This window comes from Dendronephthya gigantea, unplaced genomic scaffold, assembly GCF_004324835.1.
Source record: "Dendronephthya gigantea isolate DGI-Jeju-01 unplaced genomic scaffold, DenGig_1.0 000018F, whole genome shotgun sequence".
Taxonomy (NCBI): Eukaryota; Metazoa; Cnidaria; class Anthozoa; order Malacalcyonacea; family Nephtheidae; genus Dendronephthya; species Dendronephthya gigantea.
In genome coordinates, this window is record NW_021163028.1 from 2,013,874 (window position 1) to 2,025,310 (window position 11,437).

The 11,437-nt window shown below is 35.3% G+C and overlaps 1 protein-coding gene across 2 annotated transcripts; it reads left to right on the forward strand.

The window, feature by feature from the left end:
- The first annotated feature begins 665 nt into the window (after nt 1-665).
- On the forward strand, nt 666-10,812 carry LOC114520966 (probable serine/threonine-protein kinase irlA). 2 transcript variants are annotated; one of them, XM_028541330.1, is made up of 11 exons: nt 4,452-4,539; nt 5,261-5,352; nt 5,460-5,498; nt 5,605-5,686; nt 6,257-6,303; nt 6,431-6,524; nt 7,138-7,229; nt 7,371-7,481; nt 7,768-8,019; nt 8,901-9,023; nt 9,814-10,812. In XM_028541330.1, the coding sequence occupies exons 1-11, from the start codon at nt 4,470-4,472 to the stop codon at nt 10,636-10,638; spliced, it is 1,827 nt and encodes a 608-aa protein (XP_028397131.1). In that variant the 5' UTR covers nt 4,452-4,469; the 3' UTR covers nt 10,639-10,812. The 2 variants fall into 2 exon arrangements, with proteins under 2 accessions (XP_028397132.1, XP_028397131.1); XM_028541331.1 differs by lacking the exons at nt 4,452-4,539; nt 5,261-5,352; nt 5,460-5,498; nt 5,605-5,686 and adding an exon at nt 666-836.
- Nucleotides 10,813-11,437: the final 625 nt, after the last annotated feature.

Consider the following 11,437-nt stretch of genomic DNA (forward strand, 5'->3'; position numbering starts at 1 on the left):
TGATTGGTCGAGAAAAGTAAACAAAGTATGATCGACTAATCAGATTGGTCGAGAAAGGTAAACAAAGAATGATCGACCAATCAGATTCTTCTGCCGGCCGCCATTTTGGGTAGGTACTTACATCCCGCATGTATTCACGAAAATTTCGGCAAATTTACAAGGTTTGTGTACGTTTTTCCAGCGCGTTCTCTTCAACATGTTGAAAATTGAGGCGAGAGTTTCCATCCTTCCCAATAATATAGTAAGTTACGTCGCTAGTTGCATAGTCAAATGGCAGCGCCACTGGAGCACGCTACATACATGGTCCTAACAGTATTTTTGTAGAAAATTAAATTGCATATACTTTAATTCATTTTAACACATATCTCAAGTGTTTTACGGATTTTTATTGACTTCAACTCATTTGTCTGGGCTTCCTATGGACTATCGAGTAAACTCGAGTCCGTACGTACATGGGCGGTTATGTCTTATGAGCCGTTAACATTGGATTAGAAAACATTTCGTGCTAGGCCTCTCACGCCGGTTTCATTCGGTGACGTCACAGATTTTTAATACACGCGCAATGAGGCCTAGGAACTAGGCTGATTAGTTCATATTATGAGAAAGGACTCGGTTCTAACTCGGAAAACTTAGCTTCAAATATCTAGTTCCGGGTATAGCAACTGCACTAACTGCACTAACATAGCACAATAACACTTCTTCGGGTTATTTCAGCCGCTGAATTCTAATTTGATGAGGTTACTTTCATTTGATTTGCTTCAATCAAGACTTTATTTGGGATATGGATTGGTTTGTGGGCTCTCGTATGAAATCTCAAGTGCAAGACGTAGAATTTGGTGGGTATATTCATAGGCAGCCCAATGGCGAATGGTTTTATTTGATTTAAAAATGTACACTTTGATGAAATTCACACATATGTCATTTATTTATATGCTAATATACTTTTGTTACTTAGCCTACAACGGGCGACTTGCGTGTCTGAGAAGGCAATGTAGGTAGCTATTATATATATAATATATACTAAGGTAGGCAACTTCAATCACAGTATTCACATCGACACACGGAAACAATCCGAAAATACTTCAATTTATCCCTAAAACTAAGCTAAAATAACAACAGAAATGAAATCTACGATAATTTTACTATACACTGACTATATTCTAATATTGAAAACAAATTATGGAAGCGAGAAAAAAGCGAAAAGTTTTTGATATTTTACTCATTTTTTGAATGTGCCGATGCTGGACCCGCGCTGTTGACTTCTGAGAACGTTTGAAAATGACGAATACGTAATCTCATTGGCTGTTTTTTGTTCTCGCTGTGACAGTCTACTTGGGTCATAATAATAGACCAAGTAGGCTCGTGTACACGCGCGAGCGCCACGAGAACGAAAAAATGTCTGGGCTGCCTATATGATATATATATATATATATATATAATTATATATATATATATATATATATATATATATATATAAAATAAATATATACTATATAATGCCTACATTGTCTGAACACTGTCAGGCACGCGAGTCGCCCGTTGTGTAATACACAGGATGGCAGGATTTTAGTTAGCATGAATAATGATACATGTTTCAGTTTAATCAAAATACGGATAGCTTTGTTCTAATTTTCAATGTTTTACTTTTAGTGCACTTTTATTTGAAATAAAACCATTCGCCATTGGGCTGCCTATGGTATATTTGGTATATTATAGTGCAGTATTAGTAATTGAGAGGCACAAATTATCACTATGAAGGCATATATAGAAACTGGTGTCGTCTGATAAATTATTTGAAGCAATATTTTGTCTTAGACCTGCTGATCGCGTCTGTTTAGCGACAAGGGCAGACTTATCTTCACAGAAAGATAAACTGGCAGCAAATTCTCGTTTTTACACCCTAAATTACTATCACGTTTGTAACAAGATGACTGGCGCCGCACGAATGTTAACCTCACATTAAATTAATGCCATTCTCAGTTCACGGTTTTCGTGTTAAACCAAGAATCATTACCCCGTGTAATGCTTTCAGGGACTAAATTTATGCAAATAATTAAAATTTACTATATTACTCCCAGTGGTATGTTTGCGTGAAATCGTAACACTGCAAGAATTTGCAGTGACAATAATATGAAACTCTGCATGGTTGTGAGTTATAACTTTCAAAGCAATAACTTACAAGCAATAACTTTCAAATTGAAAAGAGGAATAATGAACGCGATGTGGCCGGCAATACTTTCCAAATACCCGTTTTAAAAATTTCTACGAAATAATTTCCTTTCCTCTTGTACCCACACCATGCAAACAGCGCCAGCCAAGAACGGCATTCATCGTTCGCCCTGTATTTTACAGGATCACAAAAGTGTAAATTCGCACAAAAGAGCTTCATGGACAATTTCTTTAAATGTTTATAAAAGCAAAATCGCTTCTCGGAGGATTCCAATATAGACTTCAACCAATTTTTGTCTTGAGTTTATCATCAACATCATCTTGGTGTTAAACTTAAGTTCAACAATGATCCATCGTTTATTTAAGCGTTGTAACTTCAGGGCTTTGATTCATGGCATCGTCAGGTTTAAATACGAGGTGTAGAGTTGTGTGTCATCTGCAATACATATGAGAGTAGGGAAGGGTGACATTCAAGTATTATCAAATTGTCTGCTTGTATAAAATGAAGAGCAAAGGACCTAAACATGAAACTTGCGCTATCCCCGTAATGCAAATCAACTGTTATCGACGTTACTCCATTTCCTGCGTCCGGTAGGGTATATGGAAGAAATACTTTTGAAAAAAAATCCTTAGTACCAAAGGTTGAATTGATTCAACTAAAAAAAAATTTTGAATGAAGTCTAACATTACAAGTAACACCACTTGCTGTTATTAATTAATACTGCTTAGTATTATCCATCATTCTTTGTGATCCGAAAAAATAGGGGGCCACCGAACTCGTTTCAGATATAAACTTGATTAAACTCTATTTGGCGGCCAATTTAAAACGCCTCTGTTGCTATAAAAACGGTTGCCAATGAAAGTTCGGCTTTACATATGTTGACGTAAAGTTATATCAAAGTGTTGAGTATTTGACAATTTCAATAAACTGTAGGAAGCCACCTGTAGGGAGCCACAATAGGCAACATCGTAATTCAAACGACTTAATGAATTATTAATTACGTATCAAATGTCACAAAAAAAACCCACTAGAGTAACCGAGTCAACAAAAACACTTCTAGACTTGATAATCTGTAAAATCGATGACACGAAAACAGTTTCAACAGATGTTATTGACCTTGGTATAGGTGACCACAACCTAGTTTACATCTCTAGAAAGATAGGAATTCCTAAAAGAAAACCCAAAATCTTTGAGACAAGGCAATATCACAAATTAAACACCCAATAATTTCAAAATGACTTAAAAGAGCATTTTCTCAATTCAAATGTAGGGTATGATCTATTTTTGAACCAACTACATAGCTCCTCGAGATGTTTCTCAAAATCTTCCTTATTTGTGAGCAAATTTTCGTGAGTCGCCAAACCTGACTATATACTATAGATCTTTTAATGTGTGCGAGTGTGATGACTCATAGTGTAGATATTGATGGCAGTCAGTGGGCTTACAAAAAAAACTTGTTCTGAACTGACCATCATCAATTTCCATTGTTACATCAAGAAAATTTACCTTGGTCTGCGAGTACTCATAGGTAAATTCCAAGCTGGGATGGAATTCATTAAAACTATTTCATAAACTTTAATAGTTTATCCTCACCTTCTAACCAAACAAAAAAATATTTACCTCTTGTTGTTCCAAAAATTCCTTTTCTATCATGTCCATAAAGATACATGCATACGACGGGGCCGTATAAAACTAGAAGCTTGTTATATTTAGTTTACTTGATGAAGATATTAAAGTCGAAACGTTGATAATGATTTTGTGATTGACTTATAAATGGCTTTTTGCCAGGCGATTGCCTTATATATCAAATATAGCTTGAATTGCTGCATGATAGTTCTATATATAGAGAAAGTTAATTTGCCACAGGTGAATTATCACATTATCAAGTCTATTGCTGAATTTCATTGGTGAATCAGTGTCTGCCTATACAGTTGTATAATATAAGTCTCGTTTACACTACACTCAACTTATTGACACGGTATCGCTAAAATGGGTACCCCTGCGTGCCCATTTCATTCGCCCTGCGTGCCCATTTCATCCGTGCCCGGCCTTTGTACTGGTATTCTGAACACTAATAAAATAACGCACTGGTACCCATTTTACCCGTGCCGTGCCAGTATTACTATTAACTGTAAACGGGAATATAGAGTCAAAAGTGCCAGGTTTGTACCGAACCTGACACTATTTCATGGCAATATAGCAGCATCTTTCGAAAAAATGAGGGCATTTCGTTGGGATAAATTAACGTCAGTCGAAAACTAAACTCTTTTCATAGACATTCAGGAACAATGATCGTCTAATGGTACATCGTCAAACTCATTCATTGAGATTAGATATCGACGGCAAAAAAGGCGAAGACAGTATTCCCGGTAAGATGACGTTTTAATATTCAAAGTAAAGGCGCATCTGCTCAATTTCTCAGATAAGATTTAGAATTTTGAACATTATACTCATATCATATGACAAATAACGCTCGATATATAACGCAAATATTCAAACATGTTTCGAACTAATGTAGCTATGTTAATTGTCAAATACATTTGGGAAGAGATAAATTTTGTGTCTAAATTTACTAAATATAACACAAAATAAATTGCCATATAAACTATATATCAGTTAAAACGCAGTAATATACATGTCAGGTTTATAGATTTGATATAGTAGAGTAATAACTTCAACTCTACCTGTTGTGCTGCATGTGACTTAGCAAATTTATCAGAAATTTAGAATTTCTTTTTCTTTTAATCACACAATGAACATATATTTAAAAGTTAAAGCAAAGTTGGGCATTTTAAAAATTTGCTGATGGTATACATGCAATTGCGCATTAATTTCGGCTGTTTTACCTTCCAGCCAAAAAATACAATGAAAATCTGAAATTTAATTCAAGAGCATGCTGGCTCCTTTTCTATCTTAGTGTACTTGGCAAAAGCTACTTTAGTGATTCATTTTCGTTCGAACAGCTCTGCAAATTGTAATTTGTAATTTGGCCCTTATAAACCATGAAAGTTGACTCTTATTCTGTCAACTGTTTATTCACAAATTCACATCGTATTCTTCCGTTACAATTACACTAAAAAATGTCTTTAGATCAAACTCCAACACCAACAAGGTTTTTCAACAACTGTGATGAACGAGGATTGCCTAATAAACTGGGTGAAAATTACGATCCATTTAACATAGTATGTTCTGTACCTATACCACTACTGGATTGCCAGAATACATGTATATTTTTAACGCAGAACATCATTTGCATATTGAGGATCAATAACTTGTATTTAAATTTTAGGACTTTATCACAGCAACAAAACAACCCCATGAAAAAAAGGTATAGAGGTTATTAAGCTTAAGAATGTCATTAATAAAGATATGTGCAAAGTATTCATGTGTAAAGTACTACTGATTTATACTAATATATATTGTATAAAAAATAGAGCGTCGAAAGTGCTGTGGTGAACAGGCCTATCACGTACAGTCTTCAAACCCCAAAGGCATTCGAACATGCTGGACAACTAGGTATCAATAGTACAATAAAATGCTCGTCTTCATTAGAAATACTAAATAGCTTTTATATAGATAGTTTTTCACCTATATATAGAGAAAGTTAATTTGCCACAGGTGAATGATCACATTATTACAAGTCTATTCCTGAATTTCATTGGTGAATCAGTGTCTGCCTATACAGTTGTAATATAAGCCTTGTTTACACTACACTCAACTTATTGGCACGGCATCGCTAAAACGGGTACCCGTGCCCATTTCATTCGTGCCCGGCCTTTGTATTGATAGCCTGAACACTAATAAAATCGGGCACGGGTACCCCCTTTAGCCGTGTCGTGCCAATAAATTGACTGTAGTGTAAACGGGGCTGTGGAGTCAAAAGTGGGTGGGAGCCTAGATTCCTAAATTGCTATTACAAAACAGGAATTCCTCCCAAGGCAGTGGTCATCATTGTGATTAAATCATGGTATCAAGGTTTCTTAAAATAATGTAAAACTGTTACTTTAGAACACATTGAAATATATGTCAGGTTTATTGATTTGATAGAGAGTGATCAACTTTAACTAGACCTGTTGTGCTTCATAGGTTCCAATGACCAACCATTTGTGTGTAACGTTCCGGAATGGCGCCAGGTTTGTAGCAAAACCAGGCTTTCGAAAAGATGAGGTCATTTCGTTGGGATCAAATAACGTCAGTCTAACACTAAACTCGTATAAAATATATGTAGCCTAATGTCGTGTTTTTGTCCTCTTTTCATAGATATTCAGGAACAATGGTCGTCCAAGGATAGATCGTCAAACGCATTCATTGAGATTAAACATCGACGGCGAAAAAGGCGAAGACAGTATTCCCGGTAAGATGACGTTGCTTTATTTTAATATTCAAAGTAAATTAGGAAGAGATAAATTTTATACCTAAATTTACTATAAATAGAGCGAAATGAATTGTATTATATAGAACTAATACTTTAGAACGCAGTGAAATATATGTTAGCTAAGGTTTATTGGGTTCATTGATAGAAGAGTAACTAACTTCAACTAGACCTGTTTTGCTTGATAAGTGTGTAAAAAAGGTTTTGGTTTAGCACATATACATCCAATGTATCCCTTGTTAACCACAAAATGAACCGCATATATTTCAAACGGTTTAAGCAAAGTTGAGCATTTTGAAAATTGGCTGATCGGAAAACTGGGCATTTAGCTATTTTACCTTGCCCCATAAATAGCGCAACAAATAATACAATGAAAATCTGAAATTAAATTCAAGAGCATCCCTGCTCCTCTTTCATTTAAGTGTACTTGGCCACATTTACTTCAGTACCAATTCATTTTCGTTTCATGCAAGAATTGTGCGAATTGTATAATTTGGCCATTTATATAAGAAATTTGATTCTTATTTTTTGAATTCTTTATTCACAAATTCACACGACATTATTCATGTACAATTGCATTAATAAATGTCTTTAGATCAAACTCCAACACCAACAAGATTTTTAAAGAACTGTGATGGAGAAGGATTGTTTGATGAACTGGGTGAAAATGACAACCCATTTGATAGAGTATGTATGTTCTGTACCTACCACTACTGGATTACCAGAATACATATATATATATATATATATATATATATACATATATATTTTTAACGCAGAACATCGTTTGCATGCATTAAACATCAATAACTTTTTTTTTAATTTTAGGAATTTATTACAGTAACAAAACAACCAGATGACATTGTCATCGACACAGGCCTGTCACGTACAGTCTTCAAACGTAGTCAGTCGCCAATGCATTCGAACATGCTAAACAAGGTAACAGTACAATAAAATGGTCTTCTTCATTAGAAATACTAAATAGCTTTTTGGGTGTGTAGCAAAATGTATAGGTCTTTGGTTGTGTGCTATCACGTTCTCAAGTTTTTTTCTGAATTTCATTGTTGAAATAAGTGTCTGCCTACGTTGTAATATAGAGTCAAGAGTGGATGGGAGCGTAGATTCCTAAATGGTTATGTTATAAATCTCTAATAAGAGCCCCTGTCTAGGGGGTGGTCACTATAGTGTGAAGGATGCCATTAAGGTTTCTTAAAATATATTTCAGGAAGAAAGGTCCAAGTTAAATTCCCCACTGACTCGGTTTTTTGATGCCCAAAAAAGGAATACAGGTACTCGTAAGGCCATTCCACAATTCTTTACCTACCCTGGTAATGTCGTTTCAAAGGCTACCCCCACTCCACCTGAAATACTTCACAATACCATTGCTCAGTCCATTCCAACCCGAGATATTGCATATGATGTGGTAACGCCAACTAAAACTTGGGAATCTTGTTCCGTTGCAAAAAGATCAAAAAAGGTGAGACGGAAAAAGTAGAAATTGAACACACGATTTATTAAGAGCATGCATGCTTTATCACAATAAGAGGCGGTAGAAAGTCACAGTAAATTCGCTTAAATGCGAACCTACACTAAAGTGTAGGGAATTAATGTAACTTAATCTCTTTTGATAACTTTGGCCAATTGATGAAACTAGTATTATAGCCATCTCGTTTCTATATTGATCTCACATGCTCATTGGTGTAGAGTTTGGTTTTCTTCTGAGAGGGCTCAAACTTTAGATACATGATATCTAGCTAGCAACACCTTCTGACATTAGATACAATTAAATAGAATAAATTTCCTCTTGATATATAGTTGGATCGGTATAGTTATGGTTTATATGCCAGATAGGCGGAGAATATATTAAGCAATGGTTATTACCTAGCTGTTGTGGGTAGAAAAGCTAATGAAAGATAAAATGAACAAGCTGCCATATATTTTATGATTTTATAACTCGAAAATTCTGTATTTCGCAATTGCTTTTCCGAGTTGCTTGATATATTATTATATTCACTATAATAATACCGTTTCATGTGTATGTAAGGATGCCTTTTGAAAGATTCAACAATGCTCTGATGCAATTATTACTTTCTGGAAGATTTCTCGGGGGGCTTCAGCCCCTCAGCCCCCCCTTCATACTCCACGCCTATGCGACATGCTGCTTTATGCCTGTGGTTGTGATGACTTTAATCTAAATGACCGTTGCTAGCTGAGCGTTTGGTTTACATTAATATCAATATACTTACAATGCAAAACGTTTGTTAAATGTGGATTTAACGTATCGGTTGCCCTTATTTAGCTATAGTAATATTCAAAGTTGTCAAGAACTAATTCTTTTATACATAACGTTGATATAAGGAAAACCAAGAAAAACAAAGCAATAAAAATCTCGGGATAAGCTCAAGGGAGATTTTGAAGTCCATTAAACATTGCGAGAAATTCCAGATTTTGAAGAATATGGATGTGGGAAAGCTAAAGAAGGTAGATAATTTTTGTCTGACAACATGTGTATTTTTAAATCCGAAAATAATAACATTTCATGAATATCATGCGAGTATATTCAACCCATGTCCGAAAAACGTATCACCAGAGCGTTGGATGTTGCAAAGCCTAGAATGAGGATACTGAGATTTCCTGCAAGGTTTCTTTTATTTGACAAAAATTGAGTCGGAAAATCATTTTCAGTTTTTAAAAGCACAATACCACTTAAATTTTTTTATTACACTAAGCACAATACCACTTAAATTTTTTTTATTACACTACCGTTATTTTGCTTTTGTTTGGCCACTGTATTTCCCAATTATATATAATTCGAACTTCGTGCTGAATTAATTTTTTTAAATATCGTCACAAATTTGCGAACCTCAGACATACTCCGTTTTTCCAATAAGCGGAATGATCGAGCGATTCACTTGACAGAGCACAATTGAAAGGAATGTCAAACGAAAATTACGCCTAATGGTAACAGCGCAGAGAGCATAAGACTGGGTAAAATTTATGTAAAACTGTATACTGAGAAACCTTTGCCATTATTGAGAAATCCTGCCTAGAGAATTCGTCTTTGGTACCAGTAGCGTAGCCAGCCTGTCGATTTGTCCCGCTATGCTAATATTTTGGTATTCACTTACTGGGAAAACAATAGATTTCTAAAGACATGAATAATTATAATAACTCGAAATTTACATTGCGGGAGAAAATCGTCAGGCTGGCTACGCCACTGTTTTGTACATGAAGAAGGTTGCTTGTTTTAACTTTTCACTTCTGTTTGCAGGTTGGACCACAGCTACAGTATTTTGCAACACAGAAGAATTTATTGCTTGGGCATGGTTCATATGGTACGTCTGTTTACGTGGGGATTTTACAAGATGGTAGCGAAGTTGCCGTAAAAAGAGTATTGCGTGAAGCTGCCGATGAGAATGAAGTTGCTGTCTTGAAACGCATGGACAAAACGAAATCGCCATATATTCTGAGCTATCGCCATTTTCTCGAGGACAAAAACTTCATGTATTTAATTCTGGATCTTTGTGAAGAAACATTGAAAGAATACGTAGAATCACACAATATTCTTCACCTGCGAGAAGAAGGCCCGAGGATGATCAAGGAGATTTTACTTGGTATTAAATTTCTTCATGACCAAGGAATCTTGCACAGAGATCTCAAGCCATCAAATATATTGGTTGATCTAAAAGGTCAGATGAAATTAGCAGACTTCGGAATCAGCCGTGTTTTGAAAGAAAATCAAACAACAGTTAAAACTTTTGCGAAAGGAACACAAGGCTGGATGGCTGCCGAAGTTATACAAGCGGGTAATGAAGAAAGAATTGGACGTTATAAGAAAAAATCTGATATCCAATCGATTGGTATGATTGCCTTTTTCATTTTAACTGGCGGTCAACACCCCTTCGGAGCTACTTTGCAAGACCGTATGACGAATATCTCAAAGGGAAATCCAGTTGATTTAGACGCACTTGATTATGGTGACGCCAAACGGTTTGTGACATGGTTGATAAGTCATGATCTTGATAATCGACCCTATGCTCGTGAAGCGTTGGAGCATTCTTTTTTGCAAAGCATTAAAAGAGTTGAGGAATTTTGATATAATTTCAATCATTATTACAGCGATATAAGCATAGATGATTGCCATATGGCTATGGAAAAGGCATCTTTTAGACTTTTTATGACCTAAATTTATAACTGAACACATTTGTAACTGAACGCCATAGTTTAATTATAGTGGAGCCATAATTTAAAAACTTTTTTGAAAATATTTTCGATTGATACAAAAAGTGAATCTTTGTTTTGGACATTCAATTATCTGCAATTAACCCCTTTCACTTCCATTAATTTAAATTACATCATATATAGGCTTGAAATTACAACGCGTGCATGGTGAGGTCCAGAAATACCGAATCAAAATATTTGTGCGATTTAAAAAGATACGACACGTTCTGAGAGGGGAATGTTTGAGATGCTGTCACTGGTTACGTCACGGGACGCGAATTGAGGTTTCCGAGTGGAAATAGAAAACCAGCAACATTCCCCACTTTTTCTTGATGTCCTTTCAATAAACAATATATAGCTCGACCTTTAACAATAAAGAAAATTCAACATCAACAATGCCACATGCGAAATGCGATATTTTAATACGATTGTTTACCATGCAGTATCGAACAAGATTTTTCTCAGCGGTGAAAAACTCGGTATAACACTCATGTTCATATAATAAATGGATATGGCAAGGTAATTTGGCATGAACGAATGTTTTTAATTTTTTTTAAAATGGAAGATGCATGGATATTATCATCAAGAGGGATGAAAGATTAACAACAAGTTTAACGTTTCTACTGATTAGACGTAAAGCATTTCTACTACTAATTCCACAAGATGCTTTATTT

What these genes read in the sequence shown, in the direction of transcription:
- LOC114520966 (XM_028541330.1), top strand. Translation starts at nt 4,470, where the DNA reads ATGGTACATCGTCAAACTCATTCATTGAGATTAGATATCGACGGCAAA. An exon ending in ATGACAACCCATTTGATAGA is followed by an intron (nt 7,230 to 7,370) that starts GTATGTATGTTC and finishes TTTTAATTTTAG; the next exon opens with GAATTTATTACAGTAACAAA. An exon ending in TTGCAAAAAGATCAAAAAAG is followed by an intron (nt 8,020 to 8,900) that starts GTGAGACGGAAA and finishes CGTTGATATAAG; the next exon opens with GAAAACCAAGAAAAACAAAG.